The sequence below is a fragment of the Planococcus citri genome, chromosome 3, assembly GCF_950023065.1.
Source record: "Planococcus citri chromosome 3, ihPlaCitr1.1, whole genome shotgun sequence".
Classification (NCBI taxonomy): Eukaryota; Metazoa; Arthropoda; class Insecta; order Hemiptera; family Pseudococcidae; genus Planococcus; species Planococcus citri.
In genome coordinates, this window is record NC_088679.1 from 74,637,900 (window position 1) to 74,665,370 (window position 27,471).

Sequence of the window (27,471 nt, forward strand, 5' to 3'; positions counted from 1 at the left end):
TTCGCCTCACCTTGTTAGGGTACCACAAAAATGCGATTTCCAATGTCCTGTAAAGGACAAGGAACCACGACGACGACGACGACTTACTCGTAGGTGACTATAATATTTCAGCAATGTTTGTATCAATCTGTCAAGTCAATTGAAAAACAAATCAGCTACCTATGTAAATTGTACATAAAGCTTGGTTTTGCTTTGGTATGTGAAAAAATTACCTCTCATTTGTCCCTTCATCGTCATATATGTACCTACTTGAGAGCTGATTATTTGTTTGTACATTTCTGCTCATCAATCCGCCATAGAACTAGTTTTATGGAACAGCAGATCCATAGGCACCTCCGAAGCGGAATTTTTTTTTTAGTACTTTCAATTCAAAATTAACTTAAGGTCTTAGCTAAATTTGGTCAAAATCTGTGAACTTTTTTGGGGCGACCCACTCTACTCTACATAGAACATAATTATGTACAACTAGACACATACCAAAAAACAAACCAATCGTAAATCAGGGGCAAATGGTCACGTCAAAAAATTCATTTTTCTCATTGACTTGGATGTTTTTGCCGATAGATTTTCACAGAATCAAAATTAGTACCTATCAAAAATACACCATCACTACCATCAGGTCTCATTTCAGGCGCTGAATTTGACTTATGTCGATTTTTTCAGGTAGGTATTTGAAACATAATTAAAATTCGGTCCATATTCCATGGAAAAACTGAAAGATACTAAGTAAATACACTCAATTCAATCTGAAAGATCAATTTAGAAAAACGAACAATTAAAGAAGATATTTAATCTTAAAAAATTGTTATTCGGTCAATTACTTATAACAGTCATAACTGCATCGGCAGTATGCGGTTTTAAAACATTGATACCGCCTGTCAACAAGAATTTCATCAGGAAAAATCGTCTAGCTCGATTGCAGGTAAGCTCCATAAAATATTAGCATGTCCTCAACCAGAAACGGTGTAATATTTAATATTTAGATTGAACTGTTCATTTGTTAATTCTATGAAAGCATTTTCGCCCTTTTTTCCCACTGATACTCTAGTTTTTACTGTACCATAACGCGACACCTCCCTATTATCAATTCGAACCCAGAATTCGCGCCATTCGTCGGTTGACAATATATTATACGTATATTCGTAATTTGATTCATGATCCCATTCTTTATATTTTTTGATGAATGATCGCTTGTTTTCATCTCTGCCCAGTACTATCTCATAAACGTTGAATCCAAATTCAGTAACGAACAGGCGATCTGTAAACATCAGATTAGCGTCGTGATCCCCTTTCACTTTGAATCGTAGCTCAACGATACCATTTCTTGCACGAATCGGAAAATAATGTTCATATACGTGTTCTTGGGTTTTCACAATATTATGCTGAAAGAAATGGATAGGTAATACATACATTTTATAATAAGTACAATAAAGTACCTACCTAGTACCTACAGGGTGGACAGAAATATCGGGTACCCCTAAGAAAGTTTTTCATTGAAAATATAGGTTGGCAACGTGAAATAGATGCATATGATTGGTGAAATGTTATCTCTCCAGTCTAACAACCAATCATGTGCTACCATTATTATCATTCACTGTGACCAACCGAAGTATTTAGCAGAAAACTTTTTTAGGGGTACCCGATATTTCTGTCCACCCTGTATACATTTTGATACACCGACGTAATACTACTTACAAGGGAGGTGCGCCAGGTGACATGCACAGATTTTAATGATTCTTGCACCATTGGATAGAGGGCATTGAACATAGTCTGCCCCCAAATTTTCAGCTGCTAAAGTTGATACTTACTTCGATTTTTCAGAGCGATTTTCGATTTTCACATAGCAATTTTGAAAAACTTGAGCAAAAATAGTCGGCCCGGGTTGCACACCTAAACCTCTCATATTATTTGGGCATTTTAATACACATGATAGGATTAGCCCATGGTGAAATTTTCTGCTGCTGAAGTTGATATCAGGACGATTTTTCGATTTTTACATTTCAAATTTGAAAAATTGGTGAAAAATATGCAGCGCAGGTTGCATTTCTAAACCTCTATAGGTATTACTGGCGCAATTTAATACACACGATGAGACTAGCCCATGGTGAAATTTTCACCTGCTGAAGTTGATTTTTCTGCGGTCCAGAAATGATTCAATTTTTCACGCTCTACAACTTTTGTTTCAAGTATTTTTCTCTATCTTCAATTTTTAGGTGATTGTCAAAAACCAGTTGCTAAATGCAAATTAATGAACCGGTTTCAAAATCCGATCAGCGAAAATGGTTTAATTTTTCATGCTCTACAACTTTGGTTTCAAGCATTTTTTTCTATCTTCAATTTTTAGGTGATTGTCGAAAACAGGTGTCTAAATGCAATGCAATGAACCAGTTTCAAAATGTGATTAGAGTAGACAGAATTGTGTAATTTTTCACGCTCTACAACTTTTGTTTCAAACTTTTTTCTCTATCTACAATTTTCGGGGATTTTTTGTTAACTGGTTGCAAATTAGCGAACTGGTTTCAAAAAATTCACATCACGTTTTTGTCGCCTTAGTGTGTAGAATACATTGCGCCAATAAAAACCAGTTTGAATTTTTTAACCAAACCGGTTTTTCAATTTGTGGACACCCTGTGCATGGGACTGAAATTTTCAAGGTTGCTTTTGAAAGCCCTTATTTTTCCCTACTCAACGCCGCTTTATTCATCTCTCTAGCGCTTTCCGTTTAAATTTTCTATGGTTTTACACACCTCAGTAGGTGTAGTGGGGTGGAGGAATATATACCCTTGCACCTTTTCAGGTAGGTATGAGAGAGGGGTACAAGAAGAGTTTGGTTTTTTGGAGGTAGGTATCTTTGGGAAGGTGGGCGAAGTACCTATTAAAATCATTGGCTAATTTCTCATTAGTTACCCTATTCATAAGATCACTAATCAAGGGTTTATTTTTGGTACCATTGATTATATTCCATATAGTTCTATTTTTATTGGATGAGTTTAGTATTCGCTTGGCATTATAGTTTTTTTTCTGTAGTAATGGCAATTGAATATTCCTTCTTTTTTTGTTTATACTTGTCCTTGAAGTAAGTATATAGAATTGGGAAACATTTTACAGAAGTCCCATAGGTTGTGAAGTTCTTCTTTGAGTTTTGAGATTTTCATATTTTTGAAAGCAAACTTAATACTCCTCCCAGCATTAGTTTTTTGCCTAGATAGAGGGAATACACTTGTATATAGGTTCAAAAAGATTGTTAGGAAGTAAGGTGCACCGGGGCAAGTCAGAATGATTTTTCACAATTTCAACTTTGACCAGCTGTTACTCCCCTTCTAATGAACCAATATGGATCAAATTTATTATGTAGGTTCCCATAAGGGTTCTTAACCTATGGTAAAAATTTGAGCGTGATTGACACAGTAGCTTTCGCTCAGTGGAATAAAATATAAACTGTCCTGACTTACCCCAATTGGGGGAAGTCAGAACAGGCTAAACTTTGCAAAGGCGTAGATCACAAACCGAGCGTCCTAGAAAAATTGCATAGAAACAAAATTGTAGAGAATTTAATTCTCTTTGAGATCACTCTCATCAGATTTTCACTAGGATGCACGGTTCGTCCGCTATATGCAAAAAACTAAGAAATAGAAAGTCTGTATTTTAGACCAAATTCAAAATAAGTTCAAAACAACAACAAAATACAATTGAACCAAAGACATCTAAAATGAAACTGAATTGCGAAAATTTTTATGCCGTGATGAAGTAGGGGTAGTACCCTCAAGTCACCTTTAGTGGCACTTCGCCAGATATAAACCTCTAGGCGCTAGAGCAAGTTTTCTAACTTACCCCGAATTCCAACTTCCCCCGGTGCACCTTACTGAAAAGTTAGATTTGCTTCTTCTGTACACAGCAGCAGCATAATATCCCATTCTTGTGATTATAAGGAATTAATAAAGGTTAACATGCTGTATGAGGTAATTTTGCAATACTGCCTGGTATAAGTTTGAGTTCATGTTCAGAATAGAACTGTTTTTCATTCTACTTTGAATAAGTATGTAATAGTTGAGTGGTACAGAGTTGTGAAAAAACGTGATGTGTAGAACAGATGTTTTTCAATCAAAAGTGGATAATTTTTGGTGAAAACTTGACATTTTTTCAACAAAAAGCTAGTGGTCAACAAATTTGTGTTTTTCTTGTGAAGTAAAATGAAATGAAATGAAGTGTTTTAAAAATTTTGTTTTTTTTTGTGAAGGGAAGTGAAGTGCAGTGAAGTGAAGTGAAGTGAAGTATAAATAAGAATAGGACCAGCTCGGATACATTTTGAAGATCATTTTTTATCATTTAAAATGAAATTTAGTGTTTTTAATGAGGCAGTTTCTTCCAAAACATCTACATTTTGCTTATTGGTTTCGTTCTGAAAGGGGAAAAATTCTTTGGAACAAATGTTCTCTTACATAGATGGATGGGCCAATTTTTTTGAAATTTTCATACATAGATGTGGTATAACGTGAAGCATGGCACGCCGTAATTATAATTGCAATTACTCAAGTGACTTCTTGAGTAATTGCAATTAATTACGAAAATTTTTAACAAAAAAAGAATAAAAAGGGGAAAAGGGCCATATCAAAAGCAAAGTTGACAGCATGTAACACCACGGGGGTTGTAAAATATTTTCTCCATATCAAAAGCAAAGCCGACTGTATGTAACACCACAGGGGGTGTAAAATATCATTTTCAGGGAAAAGGGCCATGTCAAAAGCAAAGCCGACAGCATGTAACACTACGGGGTGTAAAATATTTTCTCCATATCAAAAGCAAAGCTGACTGTATGTAACACAGGGGGGTCCTAAATTTTCTTATCTACAGTGTTATCTTTCCCATTGTTCAATTTTAGAACACCTGCAGGTGTTTCATTTACACACTACACACGTTCAGTACCTAGACACCAAAAGCAGGTGGTTACCCTTTCTGAATCAAAACCCGCCAGTCATTTGTGATTTTGCTGTGCTCCTAAGAGGTTCTTGCTCTGGAGCTTTCAGAATAGCATAGTGTTATCGGAATTGCGTTGTGCTTTTTTTCAAAATCATGTTGTGCATTTTTTTGAAATCACTTTGTGCTGTAGGGGGAGATTATGCATATCTGAGGTGCTGGTTACTTCGATCCTGAGCTTCTAGGAAAGGATTCACGAAAGTAACGAATCTCTCTACATGAACAGGACCCTCTGAGTACCATTGGTTCAGACCGAGAACCTCACGGGGGTCCAACCCTAAATACTAGTTGGGTTTTGATCCAGAACTAATAAAAACTCGTAAATTAGAAATTTACTCCTTATTATCACCTCTGGGCAAGTGACCGCACAACCAATATTATCATAGGACGAATTTGAGTGTTGGGAAACGAATATTAAATACGTAAATAAGAACACAGATCTTCTTCAAGTACATCTAATTATCTCAAATTACGAGAAAAGAACAACATGAAGTTGATATCTCTTGAGAGTAATTATTGGAGAAGGAAAGGGAGGTTGAGAATTACTACAAATTCGTAGCCTATTCTCGGATGGTATTTTTTGGATAAAAAATTAATAAAGAAAAAGGATAAATACCTGGGACTGTGTTGAGTTGGGAAGACAATATAATTAATTCCAATCAAGCTAGGAATTAATTAAAAATTGCTTTGGCTTGATGTACACTTCCGGAAGTTCTTCCATCTCTGACTTTATAGAACTAATAATTATAGGGAGTATCACAAGTCAGTGTGAAAAGATTCCCTATCCAATTAAATTGGACACGTAAATAAGAGGCACTTCCGTAAATAGTGACCCCTGAGCTCCACATACTTGGCTAGTTTCATCCACTGGCGTTATAGAACGAATAGAATTAGTAGAATGAATATTCTGACCCCCGAATCCACACTGGTAGCTCCCCAAGCCTCGGAGAGTCTAGGAGAGCTGACCAGGCAGTTCGGCAGTACATTGGATACTGACTGTACAGTGGAACTAGCAACTATGAGCTTAGGGTAAAAATGAGTCTGGTCCAAGCAGCAGAGGCAGCGGATGCGCGCGTTTCTGGGCTATGATTGGCTAAATATTATGTCATGAGATCGCGGAAATACCCATCTAATGATAGTATCCGCGAGCTGAATATTCGCGTCAGGTTGGGCAATATAGTAAATGTTTTTTCTCCCAGTTAGGTAGCAGAAAAAGCTGTTTTTTCTCCCTCTACAAATGCCCCGATTTAGGTGACAGATGAACAAGGGAGAAATATGGTACGTAAATCACAAAGGAGCGGGAGAATAGAATCAATAGAATCAATAATCTTCGTATTCAGCATCAGTAATCTGCGTGCCCAACCTATCAGCTAATCAATAGAATCAATAGAATCAATGATGATCTTCCGCGCCCACTGCCCCGAATTATGTAGCATATTTACGTGCTTGTGAAGTGTGTACCGGAAGTAATAGAATTAATAAGAAATCCCTACAACTCAACCAAGATATTCCAGGGAGAAAGATAGAAGAAAGGTACATGGAAAATTAAACTCAAGAGTAACAAATACAAATTAGAAAAATGCATAAAAAGTTACAAAATACAGTAAGTGAAAAATGCAAAAGTAGCTAAAGTATAGAATAAAAAATAACTACAATATTTACAGTATGAAAAAATGAAAAAAGAATATCAGGTATTTTCGTAAATAAAAGTTGAAACTTGAAAATACAATGAACTGGAAATATTCAAACGTATGTAAAAAATTCATTTCCATGTATGAGAATAAAATTGTAAAAACTCATTATTAATTGTAACATTTTTTTTATTTTTTATTTAGGAGTACCAATGGGAAGAATACATACCGCATTGAAATCGTGCAGAGTCAACTTACGTGAATGCAGAATCAGTGAAGAAGGTAGGTCTAAATTATTTACTGTGTAATAATCTAGCTTCTCGGTATGTCGACTGAAAGCGACTATGATATGTGGTAGGCTATCATAAATTGAATTCTGATGATGAATTAATCGAACTAATATAATATTTTCGGCTTGTTTTCCCTGGTACTCGTGTATGGTGTTTACAGGAAATCCTCTGCTGGCTAGTATTTGCTTTTCGTTTTGCGTAAATACTAGGTAATGAGAATCAATAGATTGAGGCAAATTATTGACGTTTTTCAACGTATGCAGGTTCATTTCGTCGTATACTTGTGAAGTAGACAGCATTCCATGTTGATAAAATTCTGATAATAATGCTGTGGTGGTAAGAGTGCATCGAAATGAAATGTTCAAAAATTCTATTTCCGCAATTAAATACTCAGGAATGCAGGAAAAATGGATTGATGGTAATGGCGAACGATTAATATACTGTATTTGATGTCTGTCTCCGACTAAAATTACTTCTGAAGCTCGAGCTTTCTCTATCGCAAATATAACTTGACCAAAGTGAATTAAGAAAGCTTCATCAATAAATATTCGAGAGTAGCGAGATGTATTTTGGCTCATCAAATAAGAATCAATAGTTCGATAGTTGCGTCGTAAAATATTTTCATCGATTGAAAATCCATTTTTCTCATTATAGCGCCTGCGAAAATTCTCTGCACTGTCTTTCGTTGGGAATAAAACCAAATCACCAATGTTTCGGGTATTATCTAAAATGTAGGTAGTTTTACCGCAGCCTGGCACGCCTTGAACTAATTTGAAGCGAGGAATTAATAAATGTTGAAGATTGATATTTTTGCACGCAAAGAATAAATCATAATCGCTGAGAATTCGAGTATCTTGCGTAACTATCAGTTTATTAGAATTAATTTTGAACGAATGAGAATTAATATCTGAAAATTTGATTAAATTAATTCCATCACAGGCGTATTTGTAATTGTTATGTCGAGGTGTTTGAGTAAATTCATTAGAATTGATATCGTAGATTCCCAAATCAAATTTAGGTAGAGTTAATTTTTCTGAATTTTCGCAGCTAGAATGAATAATGCTGGCATTCCACAGTGCTAAAATAGAATTTTGGTACCAAATGTTGATTTGCTCATTTGCGGCATAGAATAAATATGAATAAATATTTTCTTGTAAATCAGCCATTTCTTCAGAATTAATAGAAATAATAGAATAAATAGAAATAATAAATCAGGTTTCAACTAAAAGGTTGTACTCGTTGTAAATGAACAAATGACTAGAAAATAGAAATAATTTACATATTCTTCGAAATAATGAACAAAAAAAAAAATAAATCTCGTCACCGAGAAAAAATAAAAAGAAAAAATTGAAAAAATAATACTAGCTTTTGATTGGCTTGAAAATTGAACTATTTTTTATGACGTAACCAGCGTTATCAATCACCGAACTGTATTTATCTATTTTAGAAAAAATGATAATTGCGAAAATATCGATAGAATTAGTAACACATGGTAATTAATACAAATCATTAACGTCGTTTTTCAGCTACTCTAAAGCTCGGAGAGTTCGGTCGCTTGAGGTATGGTTTTCGTAGTCGCTTATCAGCTAGAAATGGAATTAATCCCAGCAAGATTTCGAGATGGAGACTCTGCGGTAGTACTGGAAGATCGTTCTCGGTTGGATCCTGTCTATCGATTATTGTTTCAATTTCATGAAGGTAGATGATTCGTCGTGTATTACTGAATAATACAGCCTTGTATCGGAGCCAAGCGCGAAAATCTTTGCAAAGCTGATCATTTTCTTTAGTAAGTATAGGTGGTAAAAGTATGATTTTTGATACGTGTGTATTCTTAATAAAACATATCAGCTGCTTCGCATCCTCAGTAATATCATCCAGCTTACGTTTGTCGGCAATGTCGCGATGTCCAATTGATAGTATGATATACTTCGGCAGCACAACGACAAATTTGCGCAAGTTCGATTGTAAATCTTTAATTGAGATTGAACGATTGATGAATAAATTGTTAGGCAGCTGATTGATAAGGTCAATGTTTCCTGCTACAGCATCGTCGACTATGCCATTAGTAATTCCATCGCCAATTAACCAATGGCTTTGTAGAAAATAAACAGGTTCGGGCCGTCGATCTGAACGCTTGAGTTTTCCAGCCACTAAATAGAAGTAAAATTGTGGCTCATGACAGTAATTTGCCATATCGCGCGGAATTTGTCTATCTAAATAGAAAGGCAGTTCCGCTACTAAAGAGTGAAATGTGGCTGTTGTCACGATACCATTTTGAGGAATGCGCAGCTTCGAAAATACACCATATGTTGGTTTATGATAATATGTAATAGGCTGGTTCGGTCTTATATCAATTCTGTTGATTTTTAATCGTGCATTCTCTCTGTTTACAGGTATAATTGGAGCTGGAACAGGCGCTGCTTCGTGTACGTGTGCTGGAGCCGATGGCTGGAGTACTGGATGAAAGACTTCTTCGAAGTTGATATCTGATGTGGTCGATGAAGCTGAAGAAATCGAGTATTGATCGCATTGACGTGGAGGTACATATCCAGATGTTGAGGGCTGAGGGTCGGAATTTTCGGCGACAAAGCTTTCTAATGCTGCACGTAATTTTTCAACTGTAATCGTAGGTTTAGCAGACGTACCGGAATCAGATGGCAGCGGCGAATCGATTTTGGCTGGAACAGCAGCTTTTTCATCATCGGAGCTCGATTCGGACAGATTTATCTCAGGAATGGCGATCGCTGGCATCGACGCTGGAGTGGAGGTTTGTAACGTTTTGATCAGCTTATCTTTCTCTTGAATTTCTTCGGTTAATGCTGCATTTTGTCGTAGAAGCTGTCGAAGTTCGGAAGCAAGCTGGGAATTACGTTCGTGCTGATTATTCATCGCGATATTCATCTCAGTGAGTTGAGCTCTGGTAGCGTTATTGATGATGAGACGAATGCTTTCGGCGATTGGTGATTTTTGAACGACGATCTCACGTAGCGCTTTGATATCAATATTCGCGACGCACTTTTTGAACGGACAAGGTATTTTTCGCTCTTTAAGAGTTTTTGTCTTAATCATAAAGCACTTCAAGTGTACCAAATGGTTACACTCCTTACCAGTGATTAGTACTGCAGGTCCAGTAGCACCGGATGGAGGAACAGCGAGCGAACCGTCACAGAAAGGGCAAACAGCTATGGAGAGCTCACAAGTATGATCGATTTCCGCGTTAGCCATAGTATCGACGAACTAATTAGAATCAATAGAAAAAATCACCGGAGTCTCGAACAAATAAACGGCTTGAGTAACGAACGAACTGAACGAAGACATACGATCCTTACGAAGAACAAATTACTTATGAAGACAGAATCAGTACTTGCGTAAATTCCTGGTGCAAAAAATGGCCTAAAAGGCTGACGGTGGAAGGGATTATCTCGCAAATATCTTGTTAAATGTTGGGTGAAGGGAGTAGAAAGCTATCTGCGATAGCTGTAGATTATCGCTAGATGTCTGGCAAATTCTATATTTAATCCCTTATCTGTTGTAGACAGTATTGTTAGAATAATTGTATTTTAGAAGATATATTTGCTGATAATCCTTGTTTATATGCTATTTTTATTCTTGAATAAATAGAATCAATAGAATCAATATCGTGTATTTGTAAATTTTATTCTTGACGAACATTTTTCAGCAAATTCCACTTTCTAACCAAATTGAGCAAGTTAAACTCTGTCAGGATAGGTAAAATGAACTCGTTGACATTCTCAAAGTGAAATGAATAATTTCCGTGCCATTAATTAATGATATCAACGATATATGATGTTAAAATGAAGTTGAAATATAATATTTACGCGTTCACGAAGAAATAATATGAAATAATAATAAAAACTTCCTTGTAGAAATGAAATTAGGAATCTATGTGTATAAAACGGCTAATAGAATAAATAGTAGTCATTCCCAGTATCATTATTCAAACGACATATCATAGTACCACCATTTTCTTGAATATATTGAATGATAATTATTTACAGGTTAAAAACTCAAGTAGAAATTTCTTCTTTGAAATGATACGATGGTATGAATAACAGGTGGGGATACTTATTTCCTTGTACTGCAATTTTTAAAATTAAATGAAGCTGTAGTTTTAGAAATAATAGAAAAAATGAAACAATAATAGTCATATCATCTTCTTATTTATTTTTTATCTTCGGTAAAACAAAAGGCAAGAATATAACTCACAGCTATTCGAAAATATAATAGAACAAATCGCAAAAATAATAGAATTAATATAACATAGAACAAATAGAAATAATAGTCGAATAGGTGATTCAAAACTCAAAAACAGCGAACTTAGAATTAATAGAACTAATATAAACTGGTAATTTCGAAAATACCTGTTAGAAAGAAAAATGCGACTAAAAATCCAAATTAATAGAAACAATACACGAAGACATGTAAAAAGAATAAAGAGGATATCGAAAATAACAGGCTTTAACGTGGAGGTAATATCGAATGCTCAGCCGAACCGCCATGTCTTCATTTCAAACTTAGAAATAGAAAAGATAGAAAAAATAACAAAATTCACAAATTCAAATAACGAAAAATAGAAAACAAAGGATTTACGCAAGTACCGGGAAGAATTAATCGAAATAACGCAACATATGAGCCAAACGGTAGATGATATCGAAATGTACGAACGGATGCGCATATATAATGCCGGCAAGGTCGGCATGGTAAGGCTGGACGCGATCTACTGTTTCTTCCAAAAATTGTAAATAGGTGACCCGAGACCGATCTAATTGAGGTAGAATTCCTCGCTGCCAATCGCGGTACGATCTTCTTATTTCCGCATCTGGTCGTCGATCAGCGATGATTATCGGGAGGATAAGAATTCGCTCCACGCGTTGGTCTAACAAAAATTGAATCAACGCTGACGTGTTTATTCTGGCCGTGTGCTCGGACTCAAGCGTTAGGTCGTGTCCTCCCATGGCCACTACGCAGAACCGTGGGATGTTGTGGGCGTGTTGTTGAATGTTGTGTCGCAGACGTTTGGCCGAAAGAAAACTTCCCGCGAAGCGGCTACGATCCCAGCGACTTTTTAACGTTGGATCTCGTCTCAGCGGTTCTCTCGCAACACCGTGGGCAAGACCGTCGCCAATCACCCACCATCCGTTCAGGAAAATATGGGTGGTTGGACGGCGGTCGTCCGGTGACCAGCTCGTGTAAACTGAGGAGTACATTTGCTGACTATGCAAAGTATACTCGTGACGAAGCTCGCGCTGGATTTGCGGGTTGAAAGTATAGCCAGACTGGTTCAAAATCGCCATAATATTTCCACGACGATGCGGAAATACAGCGCTCTGTACGCCACCATCGTAGACGCGTATTTCGCGCCTCGTTCTGAAGTCTTCGTACGGGGCGTCTTCATCATCTAGCAACGGTTGGTCACGATGTTGATGATCATTGCGTTGTTCGGTTGCATTCCGCATAACGTGGTTTACCAATACGTTGCTGGAATTGTAGAAAGAAGAGAAGACGTTACGAGTACTAGGCCGGAAAGGCTCGCGAAATCGCGATGGTCCGGCAACGTTTCCCGCTTCTCCCAGCTCTGGCGCGACTAAAACTGGTTCAGAATTCGATGGGTGAGGCTCTTCGAGGTTTACATCGTCAAGATTAGGAGCTGACGGAGCTGGAGCACTGACCGAAGCTGGAACTGGCTCTGGAATTACACCATCTTGAGCGTCTCGCTCTTGGTCCATACGGCGTTGCATCTCTCGTTCTTCTGGAGGATAAATAGAATTAATTAGAAACAATTGATCAAAATCACGATTAGGTAAAGTAATTTCAGAATTTGAGATGCGTAAATTTGCAATAGAATTAATAGAATTACCGTTCGTTTGAACAAATCCTTCTGCAAACGCTCGATCAATTGGTTCATTAAGGTCGTTGCGCTCATCGACGTCTTGACGATCGTTGGCTTCGTTATCGTTATTTGCGTAATTATCTGGAGCTCGATCTTCTTGATTTTCGGCGGCATGAATATTTTCATTTCCAGCAACTTGATTGCCGTGATTAATCATCTGCCGCTGCGCATCACCGATATCGTCATCGTCGTTGTCTCGATGGTTGAGATCGTCTTCGAAATCTGGGATTATAAAACGAGTATCGATGATGAAATTACTCCATCTTGGAATATATCGATGTGGGCTGTAATCAATATAATTACCTTGGTAATCTTGCGCTGGTCGCCGAAGTCTAGTTATTTCTCGTTCGAGATCTGCAATACGTCCGGTCATAATTTCATTTTGCGCTACAGCATCGCGAAGTGAGTCATTTAGCGCATTGATACGCTCTCGCTGGAAATCAATCGTGTCGCTGAGATTCGCGATTCTATGCCGGTGTCCAGAGTTGGTGCAAATATTTTCGGGCGTCTCGTAGCGGAAAATAATACTGTGATAGTGTTGTCGAATCAAAACCGCACCGCAACTTCGATGTTGACATTTTGCGGGGAGATAGCGGAAATTGCCGGCGGGCGTACGCTGCTCAGTTAAGCTTTTAACGCACTCGCGATGGTAAGTATGCGGACAGGTCTCATTCCGGACAGTTTCTTGTCCTGCCTCGAACTCCTCCCCGCAGTACTGGCATACCGGAACACGATATCTTTCCATTGGCCTAGAGGACAGAAAAGAATCAGTGTCAGATGAGTTATCGCTGGAATCTTCGATGCTTATAGATTGGATAAAATCCGTTGGGAAATCTAATCGAGAAAAATTAGGTTCATAGACACGTATATCATCCATATAGAAAGTATTACACAGCGAATCAAAAGTATTTTCCCATAGCCCTTCTTTAAATCTGGCTCGATCAAATTCGCGCTGTCTTAAGAAAGATGAAGTTTCTGGCTTCTTGAATGAGTATTGATTGCCATTCCATGTGATAAATTTATGGATATTCATATCGAAAAAATAGAACTAATAGAAGTAATAGAATTAATGGAAATAATCAGTACCTTTTTCACGAGAATCGTAGCGAACAAACGAACAAATCTCAGCAAAACAACCAATCGATATAGCGGAACGAATAAACTGGAGAAATAGCAGTGCGTAAGTACAAGTTTCACGAGCAAAATAGAAATAATATGAATAAATTGCTGGTCAATTTACCTTTCCGCAAATTCCGGTTCAATAATCGTCGAATAAATCAATACTTCGTAAATTGAAGCAATTAATCACAGCAACTAGGTTCGATGCTAGATAAACAAAGTAGAATGAATAGAATTAATCGTTCGTCTGGATTTTTCGTTGAAATAGAATTAATATGTCATACCAGTAACAAAACAAAGCTGGATCATATCGTGAATAGATTCTTGAAACAATTCGGTTCACCAATCAAATCTGCGATGAAACACTCGGATTAGTAAACTGACAATGAAAACGGCAATGTAATTAGGCTAGCTGGTAAAAACACACGTACTGGATCAAATAGGATGTTGATTTTTTATTTGATTTTTTCTAATTTTGAATCATGCTTTATATTTATCCCTTGAATAGAATCAATAGAATAAATAAACACGTGGTATCGTTGTAATAAGCTTTAAAGTGAATTAATAATCGAAATGATGGCTGTGTTGGTAGCCTAAACCACGTGGTTGATGGTAGGTACGAATGTACGTGTGCTTTACAGTAAAATCGGTAAATTGTACAAAACCAAGCAAATTAATAATGATGATATTAACACTTGTACTTACGAGTCAATAGAACAAATAATTCTCCAATCAATACGTCGTATTATCCACCTTGATCACAATGAGGTCGTAAACAAATAGCTGGAATTTTCAAAATGGTTTAAACGATCGAACAAATATGAAAAAATAGAGTAAACGAACCAAGAAAATACAGCGCTGCGTAAATCTTACCGATTATAGAAATAATAAGAACGAAATTAAACTTTGAAAGAATAGAAAAAATTTCACCACGTTAGAGATGTACGCACTAAACACAAAGAGAAGCAAAAGTCGAATGATGAAATGGTAGGTTTGATGTGTAGGCTTAGGCTGTCGCTGCTATTGCTGGGTTTTTCTAGGAACCGATAAGGATCATTGTTAATCGAAGCTTGGTTCTTATCGCAACCCCCTTCCCTCTGTACGTATAATATCGGTCTGCGACTGTCTATTTTCATATACTAAGCAAAGATTTGCTTGTTGATGATGGTTAGGCGTAGCTCGGTTCGTGGATAAAAATAGAAGAAATATTTACAAGGTCGTATTTTTGATGATTTTATTTGATAGATTAAAATAGAAATAATACACGATTAATGAGATGAAAATAAAATTACATTTCTTCGCCTGGAAAAAATACGCGATATGTACATGATGAATAAATTGAACAAATATCAATCAACCGGAAATTACGCAAATATCGGTCGAATTCATAGTTGGTTAGCTTCTTCTAAAGATTGAGTGAATTTTACGATACGGTACGCCATTTCAGCGTAGATCAGCGGGTTTGAATAATAATTTCCAGCTCCATCTTTGTAGAAAGGATCCGCTCTATCTGAAATTTCTTCAAGGCTGGTTGCATATTTCAAAATCTGTGGGTCCATTTCGATTAAATCGTTGCGAAGCCATTTTCGAAATTTTCCCCGGAGCGAATGATCTGGTAGCATATTTGAATTAATATTAGGTAGAATTAAAATATCTTCGACGCCTTCATCTAATAGAAAAGCAATCAGCTCCTTTGTGTTATAGCAACATTTATTGAACGTTTCTTTCAGTATATCATGGCAGCCTATAGATAGGATGATTCTTTTTGGAACTAGGATTTTATGATGCTTGATATTATGCATCAAACGCTTCGCTGAAATATTCGTACCGGACACCTTTGAATTATCCCACATCTTTATAACTCTTTTTTCTTCTTTGACAGCATATCTTGCAATTGCATGCGCGATGCCGTCGCCAATCAGCCACCAACCGTTAATGAAACAATGCATAATGTGCATACCGTCGTACCTGCTTAATGAAATGTAGCGGCTTATGTAGAAATGCTGCTGAGCGTAAGTGTAATGGTCTTGATAATCTGGCGGCATGATTGGACCGTAATCGCAATTTTCGCTGACCAATTTGTCTTCTAAATTATCCCATGTAATTAGGAGAAAAACATCTTGGTAGCTGCCATCAAAGCGACGAATTCTGATGATATTTTCGGCTTTATTTACGTAACGAAGCGGATAACAGTTGTCCAATGGGTACATTTTTCCAGAAATAGAAATAATAGAAAAAATAGAAATAATAGAATAAATTAAAATTTATCTTCTTAGATGAAATGATATTTACACAGTTCTGCAGCAATGAGTAATTTCGTACGAATCAATAGAATGAATAGAATAAATAGTGGTTGAATCAATATTTATTTGTATTGGGACATTCGTAAGCAAGAGATGTTAGCTGAAGCTGGTTGATAAATATAATGAACAGCTTTTGAAATGAAACTTGCGAGGTAGGTAGAAAAATAATCAGCATGTTAGGACCGGAGGGTCGGAGGGCATTTGCGACCAATCAGGAAGCTCGGATAACAACTCAACGAATTTCACTCGCTGCTCATGGTTGAGCAGGTTCAAAATCAAAGAATTAACGTGTTTAAAACGCCTTCTACCTGTCCGCGGCCCGTCTTCAGGTGCGTCAGTACCTTCGTTGTAATTGATATTTTCGCGCTTGCGCATATTATATCGCAAATTAGCCTGCTGTTGAATATTTTCACAAGTTTTTTCATCTGGAAATACCTGAGATAAAACAGCATCAAATTGTTTGGAATCATAATCATTATTTTTCTTACGAAACCGCTTACGAATCTGAGTAAATTGATCTAATTTTTCCTCATCGTTCATTTCGCTGAATTTGCGAGTTTTCTTCTTTGGTGGAGCTTCTAGCTCTTTAATAAAGTTTTCCAGCAAATCTCGATGCTCAGCAAATTGCTTCATTCTTTTCTGTAAGGAGCGATCATCATATTTGGAGCGCAATTTTGGTTCTTCGCTTAGCTGCTTAAGATGATGTAGGTTGAGGTAGGTCGTAATTTGACGTACGTTGATAAGCCTCTTATCAGTCTTGTCAGCAATTTTTTGAACTTCGTAACAATTTTTCCCCGTGTGAGCCACCACTACATATGGCCCAAACCTTTTTGGAAAAAGTTTAGCTGAAGCTCCTTTGTCTGCGGATGATAGCCTGTGATTGGTTATCATAACAAGTTCTCCTGGTTTAAATATTCGCGGGTCACCAAAACGCTTATTATGTTTTTGCTCCCTGGATTGAAAATCTAGCTCACGCTGCTCCTTGATATATCTGATAAGAGCTTGATGATTCGTAAGTTTCTCAGCTGCTGCAATGTCAAATTCGGTAGTGTATACAGCTTTACGAGCGAGTCTATCAGCGGTGAAGTTACCAAAATCAGTCTCGCGTGCATAAACATGAGTAAGTTCGAATAAGTCAAATTGAGATTTCAGCTGAATGATTTCTTTAAATATTTCTTGATGATGAACTGGCTTCTTTGCAGAGTTTTTCCAGTCGTTATCAGTCCATTTAGAAAAAGTATCATTGACAGCTGATGTCAGGTATCGGGAATCAGAAATTACGTGTAATCGAGTAATTCCTTGCTTGATAGCAATTTTCATTGCGGTAAGTAGAGCAATAGCCTCAGCTAAGTTATTAGTAGGTGTGTAATTTTCGTGCTTGATTCTTTCGGAAACATTTTGTTTACCCTCAGGATGCCAGCAGATGCCAATTCCAGCGATAGCGTCATCTGAACCGTTATTAGCGCATGCGCCATCGATCGATACCCAAACAACGTTATCAACAGAAGTGTAAACATTGTTGAGTAGGTCAAGTTTCGAGTTCATTAAATCTTCGCTGGTGATAGATGGTAAATCTTGACGTTCTTTCTTCTCCAGTAATTTGCGTAAATGATATTTGGCATTGAATGTTACTCTTCCAGTAGGAAGGTCAGTTTCAAATTCTGCAATTTGCCATACTTCATCTGGAGGGATGTTGACATCGTTCGGTGTATTATTAATTTCTTCTTCAATTTCCTTGACGTAAGTACTCCATCCATGGTGTGAATACGCACCATCTGCATTAACATTCATTTTAATCCGTAAACGGTCTCCAATAATGCGCATAGTTCTCTCAACCAAGTTCGATTGAGGATTGTGCGCTGTTGAGTGTCCAATTGCTATCCTGTATTTCTTCAATAATTTACGCCAAATCTTGTTGGTAAATTGTGTAGCGTTATCTGTGATTATTTTACGAATTTTATACTTTTTTGAATGAATCTCTTTAATTACAGCTTCCATAGCGCTGGCAACAGTTTGCTGGAGAATATCTTGAAGTGGTGATAACCAAACCTTTCCGGACAATACATCTTTCGATACCAAAAGATATTTCGGCTGATTGGAATAATTTGAAATCGGTCCAAGAATGTCTACCGAGATTACATCAGCAAGTCCGTATGAATTAGTATATCCAAATTCGAGTGGTTTCTTTTCTGAATAAGTTTTATTTGCTTTACAGTGCAAACACTCGCTGGTGATAAAACGAATAAAATGCTTCGCATTGGATGAGTAGTACATACGACGGAAAATAGCTTCAAGCTTGTTAGCTCCAACGTGGCCGTAAGTCTCATGAAGAAATAGAATCATGTCTTTGAAGATTTCGTCAGGCAGCACTGGAACACGGCTCTCATCTGGGTAATTGAAAATTAATGTTTCTTTGTTATCAATTACTTCAATTGAATAACGTTTAGCTAGGTTATTTTTAATTTGTACTCCTCTCGCATCTAAAAATTCATCTGGTGTTTTTAATCGACGAAAAATATCTGCGCATTTTGGATCACGTTTCTGAAATAAACTGAGACGATTGAGATAATCCAATAAATGAGAACGAATACGCAGTGAGAGGTCATTTTCTTCGGTAATGAAATTGGAACAATTCGCACTGTTAATAGTTAGTTCGGGAGCCTGCATTCCGAACCATTTCTTGTGTCTTCTTCGTAGGTCGTAAATCAAATTGTAGCAGTTAAATAACGTAATCCATCCAGCGGCTTTTCTGTGAACCTCTGCGATGGTCTCGAATTTATGTACAATTGAAAGTAAATCGCTACGAACATGAATTGTTCTGCCATGGAGCCATAGTTGTAGTTTTTTGATGCTTTTGGCCAAGGTATACATTTCTCGTTCAATTAAAGTATACTTCTTTTGGTGCGGCTTAAAACTATGGCTGGTAAATAGAATAATTTCGTCTTGTCCTTCGTAATTTTGATACAAAACAGCATTCATGGCATCATTAGATGTGTAAGTATCTAAGTACAGGTCGATCTTGTCTCTTGCTGGAACTAATTCGAAGTCTTTTGTATATTCTTGCTTCAATTTCTCGATAGCTGCATCTTGCCTAGGCCCCCATTCGAAGGGTACGTTATCGCAGGTTAACTCATACAAAGGTGTAATAATTTGTTGATATTGAGGAATAAATCTTCGATATAATCCAGTCAAGCCAATCAGCTCGAGAATCTCGATTTTATTCTTGAGAACAAATTTTCCACGCTTAGTGTGCTTCGCGATGTAATCGTTGAATTTGTCAATTTTACATGACTGCTTTGAAATTCTGCCAGGGCTAAGATCGAATCCTAAATGCTCAGTTTTTCCTTTGAAAAATGTAGTCTTTTTCGCATTTAAACGTAGATTGTTGATTCGTAGAATAGTAAGAACTTCCACCAATAATTCCAGCATATATTCGAATGTTGCAGAGCGAAGAAGAATATCGTCGACGTATTTGGTGATTCCAGCTGTATCCGGGATGATATCGTTGACCATGTTTACAAACAGCGCTGATGAAACTTTCAAGCCATACGGCAAGCGAATAAATTGATAAACGCGTCCATCGACTTGAAATGCGCAATACTTGCGTGAAAATTCATCCATTACGAGCTGCCAAAATCCTGATACGAAATCGAGCGTACAAAACAGCTTTGCTTCAGCATCTTGAGTAATAATCCTGTCAAGTAAACCAGCTTCATTGTAATTCTCTGCTAATATTGGATTTAAATCCACAGGATTCAAGCAAACGCGGATTTCCCCGCTTTTCTTGACGTTAACTACAATGGGGTTTATGTAAGTCGAGTCTGAAGGTTCAATGACGTTTGTTGCCATCATTACTTGAAGTTCCTTACGTAAGTCGTTCATTAATTTCTTTGATGGATTATACTTGGCTCCTCGGTATCGAATATCTTTAGTTGGAATGTTGAATTTTAATCGAACTCTTTTCCCGGTAAATTTTCCAGGAAACTTTGAAAATACGTCACGAAATTCGCTCAAAACATCGAAAGCTCGTTCAGCTTGCGAAACAGTGATTCTTCCAGCAGTAACAGCATCTTGAAGGTCAGCTTCCAGTCGTTCGATAAATATATCTGGACCGTCGTCTATAACTCCATCAGGTAATCGGTGATAATTGCTAAACATATCTGTTCGCCGTAAAATGTTGTTCATTTCTAATCTGTATTCATCTTTCAGTTTCCCGCCGAAAATATTCAGCTTACCTTCGTATTGCTCAGGTGTCAAAAAGTCTACCACTTCTGTATGTACTTTCGTAGATGGCCTGCAGAGTGCTTTTCGGCGCTTGATTCTCGGTTCAATTCCAAGATACTCCATCGACTGGGTTCCAATTAAAAATACATGGTTACAGCCTTTCAGCACATAAAAAGGTATTTTCAGTGCGTGTTTTCCAAAGTATAATGTTGGTACAATAATATATCTTGCTGTTTCAGCTTCTTTTGAATCAGCTAAAATACAAACAGCTGGATTCTCTAGCTCGATAAAATCCAATTCATCGGAATGGTGTCGAATCAGGTGTAAAGCTGTTTCCTCTGACATTATATTTGGCACTGCCCCAGAGTCAAGCTGGGCTGGATAAAAGGAATTTCCAAGTCGTAGTGGAATTACGCAGGTAATGGTGTCATTTCTTTCGTGTAATAATTGCGATTTTAAATTATCGTTCATTTCGGAAACTTTTATCGGTACTTTCGTGAAAGATGATGATTTCAGGGCGTTTTGTTCTTCTTGATTGACAGATATGCGATTTACCATGTTGACTGAGAATGCTGGAAAATAACGGTATTCGGGAGAAGAAGACTGGGATTCTTCATCTTCAGCCTGCTCATCTTCCTGCGCTGAATCGTGCGGAGCATCCGTAGTGGAGGCATTTGTTTCGGAAGCATTTGCGTCGGGCTTACCGGAAATGTCATGCGAGTTATCTGTTGTCTCGGTGAGAGTGTCTGATGAATCGCTGGCAGATTGATTTAAGGTATGTACCATTTCAGCTGCAGCTTCTTTATTAGGACAGTCTAATATTTCTTGAATTAATTTTAATGAATTCGCTGTCATATGTTGTAGTGAGCCATCTGGTCGAGCAACAAATCGAGCATTCGGGTCATCTTCGGTAGTCAAATCAGTAATGGTTACAGGATCACGTGAATCCATGAAGCGCTTGGTTGGATCGCAGAAAGTCTCAAGAAACTCAAGAATTCTTTCTCGTCCGGTAATTCCAAGGTGGTAATAATCGCCTTTGTCGTTTAAATAGAAACAATTTTTATCAGGAATCACGTTGTCATTTTCATCGCAGGCTACGGTATACTTGGTTCCAACGAGTATATTTTCCCCTACTTCAGCGAAGAATATGGCTGGATACAGCGAATAGCGTACGTTGCGAGTTGAACAGACATCTAGAAGGATATGACGAAAATCGAGCCATCTCTTGAATGAAGTTGTAGGTTCATCTCCAGCTTTCGGACGAACTGGAGGAAATATTACGAGTATGTCTTTAAATTGTTTATTTACTAGCAGTCGAATTATTCTATCGAAATAATTCTGAACGTATTTCATATCGATTGATGAATTATTCAGCTCAAAATCGCCCATCGAAATTAATACATGTTGTTTGGTGAATGATGCATTTTCTATTTCATGAGCTAATTCTTTCAATAATATAACCTCTTTTACATAAGGTTTTTTATCGAAGTCTAGTTCTGGCATTCCATATTTGATATAATAAGCCAGACCATCACCAATAATTTCGTAGTCATCGAGTGCTGATGGAATTCGATCGAAAGTAATAGAATTAATAGAATTAATTACAACTCCTCGTCCCCCGCTTGGCTCGCAGGGGACTTCCTCAAGTTTTTTGGCTTGACAACTTCAACTTCAGAGTCTTCGCCGTCGGAGCTTGAGTCAGTATCTCGCTCCTGATGATTTTCTTCTTCTTCTTCCTGATTGTCCATTAATGACTGATAAATATAGGCGCACTTTTCCAAATCTTCGGCAGTGATACCTAAGGAATTCAAATATTTGGTTGGAAAACGGAATGAAGGTTTCTTCGGTGGTTGTTTAGGGTCTTTGGATGCCCCAGCGCCGGCGTTGGTACCACTGGTACTTGGTATAGCGTCGTTAGCTTTCGGGGCGCTTTTTCCCTTATTTCCAAGTTTATTGAACAAATTTTTAATCGCACGTCGATCAGTATTTCGGTTCGGAGTGGACATATATGGCGGTACCCAAAATTTAGTATAAGGAGGAATGGTTTGATCGTTAACTTCAGCGTTGGCATTGGCGTATTCTTCATGTCGACGCATAACTTGCAATTTTTTCTTGAATCTGATACGATCTTCTTTGCATTCGGTGAATTCAAATCTCAAATCCTTAGGTACTTTTAGATAGACAGTATCCAGCAGCATTGCATCAGTAATATCGGAGTCAGCCAATACATTGAACCACTTGAGTAAAATTCCAGCTATTTTCTTCGATGATTTCTGATTAAACTGCATCTTGAGAAAGTGACTTCTGGCATTATTTTGTTCAACACCATCCCAAACTTTCTGTACAAATCCATCACGATATTTGAGATATGGTAATTTTGGATTAACATGCTCCTTATACGCCTTGGCTTCATCGCTTTGAATAATTTGCGCAAATAAATTACGATACTGAAATTCGCTAGCGCGCTGTTCTCGCATAAAATGTTCGAATTTCTCAATGAAGCTCATTACTTCATATTTGTTGGTATTATCGTAATAAATATCAGCTTCGCGTAGATGTTTAGCTTTAAGATTCATTTTTCCTTCGAGGAATTCTAAATCATACCGCAATGTACGTTGACGAGGTTTAACTCCAGTGTCTTTTGTTTTAGATTTATTTCTTCGAGCAAATACACCGGATTCATTGAATGGATTAATATTTCCACCGCTGTCGTCGTCGTCATCGTCGCTGCTATCATCATTGCTTCTGCGCGAACTAGAATTATGTCCACCGCTGGAACCTCCAGGATCTGAACCGCGATCGTTATTTCGAGTAGTAGTGGATACTTCGTTACCGATTGGTAAAATATCAGGATCTCTGGACGGGTACTTACCGTGCACATTGTAATAGAATAAATCATCGACAGAATACGTAAGTTCAGTTGTTGTATCTTGAATCATATCGGTTTTTCTGTCAATTCTTACGGTATCTTTCTTTAAAGATGCAAACATCTTGTCGTACATTCCAAATTTACGCGAGGCTCTTCCCAATTCTTCAGTCAAATATTTCTCCAGATTTTTATGATCTGATGAGCGTTGTTCTTGAAAAGTAAAATACACATCTTTGAGATCTCCTCTCGTGGTTGAAATTCCAACTTCAAGACCTTTGATGCGATCCTTAACCTCAGACGTTCGAGCAGCCCAACCGGTATTTTCTCTTTTGATCCAGTCTATAATTCCTTGAGCGCGAGCCAAAGATACAGCTTGATCATCATCCGGAAGTACATACTCAGCTACCTCAACAGCAGGATAAGGTGCCTCAGGATCAAGTTCATCGAAACAATATACTCGGCCAGCATCTTGATCGACGTCATTATTTTCATTTTCATTTGCCCCAGCCTCAGCATCAGTATTCACCGCGACGTTACGAGTTCTAGGTCTTCCTTCACCGTTGTCAATTTCTTCCTCAGCATCAGGATCAGCTTGAGGGAGTCTTCGAATAACTGCTGGAGGAGGTACCTGTAAATTGATTTCTGGAACATCTCCGAACATATCAATCCAATGATAAGTTGCTTGAAGTTCTTCGAACTCATTTTGAGTAGCGTCAGGATCGTCGTCGTCTTCGACAACAGTTGACAAATTAACACGTGTAGGCTAGGTTTCCACTGTTCTTCTTGGAGTGGAAGTCGAGGGCTCGAGTATAGTTCCGTCTGGAAGAGTGTATCGAACTTTCTTCTTTCCGCCTTCAGTAGAAATAATTGGACTAGCAATCACTGATTGCTGCTCAGGAGTAGCCTTCTTTTTTGAAGCGTAAAATCTCTGGGTTTCGGTGATAAATCTCGACGTTGCTCCTCGCTCAGAACTTTGAGTCGGATGTCCGAGTTCTGCATTTCTTCGAGCAGTAGCGCGAGTCCATGGCAGACGTGTTGGCTGCGCTGGAGGTTTCGGACGATTTGAAGTTTTCCTTGATTTTCCATTAGAATTACGCTCTGGATCGCCGTTGCTCATTTTTTCGAATTAGTACTTGCGTAAGTTGCTGGAGTAGTGTAGTTTATTGAATAAATTAATCGTCGAAGTTATTCCCGTTATTACGTACGATGAAATATAGAATTAATTGAATCTTTATTAGAATGAATAAAATTAAACAGATGTTGTCGTATAATGTTTCAGGAATACTTACGTAGCTGGAAAGTGAGCTGATTAATTTCTCGAAGAGTTCAGATAAACACAACACTCCTAATATTACAGCAAGTAGAAAAAATACAATCTGACAAGGTAAGCGTAAATGTGTCCAGAGAAGTATCCACATCAATAGAATAAATAGAATTAATATGTTTTATTTATTTTCCAGGTTCGAAGGCGCTGATTGGTAACGTAGAATTAATAACTCAATAATACTCGCCGCGTCGTATTTTAGTAGCTAATATTTAAACAGGTATCGAAATAATACCCCGATTCTGGAAAAACGATAATATTCGAAAGAATATTTTCCCCAAGTTTGCAGTAATAGAATTAATTGAATTAATAACGTGAATTAATTATTAATAATTACGCAAATAACTGCAGTCGAATTAATATTCAGGAACGGTAACGTATTTGAGTTCTGGTAAAATTGTTCCAAAATGTTGAAGAATTTCAAAGTCTTGAAATTGAATCAATATTTGAATGAATAGAACAAATAGAGAGCAGTAGACAGCTTGATGTGAACAGGTCAAGAATCAATAAAATAATGAAGCTTCTGTTCTCTTACTGCTTGGATATCGACCTACTAATCATACCGCGAGGGGGGTGTGTCGTCGTATTTCCGGGAGTAGGGATGGTTAATTGCGATTATTGCACAATATTTTGCTGCTGGCGTTAAAATATTTGGCCGAGCCGTTATCTCACTTGATAAGGGATTCTGGATCTTTCTGTACAAAATGAATTTGTAAGAAACTTCGCGAAAGGAAATAACAATAGCTATCTGCGGCGCTAACCAGCGGCCGTTATCTGCTGTCCATTCGTGAACGATAGGACTTGCAAATATTTGACTAGTGCTGATAAGGAAGCTGCGAACTACCTAAATATAGAACAAATATCTAACGGTGCTCGCGTAATCGCGAAGGGTAGACAATGGACTAGTATTTTTATCTTGATAAGGGTATTCGCGTATTTTCCCAGCAGCCGATTGTTGTGTAATTTTTCAGCAACGAAATAATCAATTGAGATAACGATTGATGTTGAATGTGTCGAGTGGATGAGATAAGGATCGCGTAAATTCCCGCGGCTATTGTATTGCGTTAAAATTACTTCCGTTATCTTATCTAAGCGCCAGCTTTGGTCAGGTTTCGTGTATTTATATTCGGACGTGTCTAAGAATAGAAATAATATGAGAATGGGAAAAAACCCAGTGCAACTTTTGTCACACTTTCAAACCTGTCGAATTCTTGATCAAGGTCGTTTTAGGTTCGTGGAAAATCCCATAACGAGTGTAAAAAGTGGCAAATTTCATTCCATGGAAATAAATAGAACAAATAATTGTCATTTTACCGTCATAATTTCTTCCATAAACGAACGAATAAATACGCGATTTCTGGTACTTTCCAGTGTTGTGATTGGATGAACAGTTAGAATAATCATCCAATGAGATTCGCTGGTATTAAATTACGAATTTTGGTCGTAATTTTGCAAATTATTTTCGCTCATAAATGCCATAAGCATACTCTCGTACCATGTAGAGTAGAATCAATAAATGAACGAATAGAATGAATTTTTATTAAAATAGAAATAATGCGTAATCGAGTAGATATAGGTACTTTCGACTGCTACATGACGAAAAAATACGTTCGGACAAGTTCTTCATCAATATACTTCGAGATAATTTGTGGGTATGTTGCCCCAGGGGGTGTAAAAGGTCCACAGGGGGCTGGAATACGAACAAATACTCGTTTTTTCTGCAGTAAAAGGGCGATTACGTGTGTAAATGCGAAGATTTGCGAATTAATTGATATTTTCGAGTTGGTAAAATTATGGTGATGGGTAGTAAATCCGAGCTCGTGAATAATTTCACCACCATAAATGTGCATTGAAAGTGAATTAGTATTCCATCCGTGGGTACTTTTATGGAATTAATTTGAATGAATAGAATTAATAGAATTAATAAATTTTCACCTTCAATCTTCGTGATAGAATTAATAGATATTTTCGCAAATCTTGATGTAGTTTGGCATGAATTTTCGAATTAATCGCTGACTTATGGAATTTTTTTCATTGGCGGGGTTAACAAAAATACATGGATGTAATAATTACGAAAAATTCTGATTTCTTCTGCAACTTTCTCTGTAATCCTGATTCGTCTGCGCAAACGAATCAAACACCCAAATAATAGGAGAATTAATCAGTTTTTTGGTAAAATACTGCATCATACTTGAGCTAAGAATTTCCTAACAGAAATATCTTGCTATGAGGAAATAATTTGAATTAATGAGAACTAATAGAATTAATAGAATTAATTGAACTAATTGAATCAATAATGCTGATTATTTCCACACCTATGGGCTGGTACTTCCATAGGAATTTATCTTGAATTAATATTTAAGTAAATATCTTCGTTCCCCACCAGGGATGCCAAAATGTAGGGGGAGATTATGCATATCTGAGGTGCTGGTTACTTCGATCCTGAGCTTCTAGGAAAGGATTCACGAAAGTAACGAATCTCTCTACATGAACAGGACCCTCTGAGTACCATTGGTTCAGACCGAGAACCTCACGGGGGTCCAACCCTAAATACGAGTTGGGTTTTGATCCAGAACTAATAAAAACTCGTAAATTAGAAATTTACTCCTTATTATCACCTCTGGGCAAGTGACCGCACAACCAATATTATCATAGGACGAATTTGAGTGTTGGGAAACGAATATTAAATACGTAAATAAGAACACAGATCTTCTTCAAGTACATCTAATTATCTCAAATTACGAGAAAAGAACAACATGAAGTTGATATCTCTTGAGAGTAATTATTGGAGAAGGAAAGGGAGGTTGAGAATTACTACAAATTCGT

General features: G+C 37.3%; 2 protein-coding genes across 4 annotated transcripts in view; both read right to left on the reverse strand.

Moving 5' to 3' along the window:
• Window positions 1-770: 770 nt before the first annotated feature.
• Window positions 771-27,471, reverse strand: part of LOC135839172 (uncharacterized) — a 60,510-nt gene continuing 33,809 nt past the window's right edge. The window contains exon 4 of the mRNA XM_065355080.1: window positions 771-1,382. Coding sequence (XP_065211152.1) covers window positions 951-1,382 — 432 coding nt within the window. The 3' untranslated portion in view covers window positions 771-950. The remainder of the gene's footprint in view (window positions 1,383-27,471) is intronic.
• On the reverse strand, window positions 11,058-15,573 carry LOC135839171 (uncharacterized). 3 transcript variants are annotated; one of them, XM_065355078.1, is made up of 5 exons: window positions 14,047-15,573; window positions 13,893-13,968; window positions 13,110-13,555; window positions 12,774-13,028; window positions 11,058-12,665 (listed from the first exon to the last, which is right to left on the reverse strand). In XM_065355078.1, the coding sequence occupies exons 3-5, from the start codon at window positions 13,549-13,551 to the stop codon at window positions 11,524-11,526; spliced, it is 1,839 nt and encodes a 612-aa protein (XP_065211150.1). In that variant the 5' UTR covers window positions 13,552-13,555; window positions 13,893-13,968; window positions 14,047-15,573; the 3' UTR covers window positions 11,058-11,523. The 3 variants fall into 3 exon arrangements, with proteins under 3 accessions (XP_065211150.1, XP_065211151.1, XP_065211149.1); XM_065355079.1 differs by having other exon boundaries at window positions 13,893-15,573; XM_065355077.1 differs by lacking the exons at window positions 13,893-13,968; window positions 14,047-15,573 and having other exon boundaries at window positions 13,110-13,872.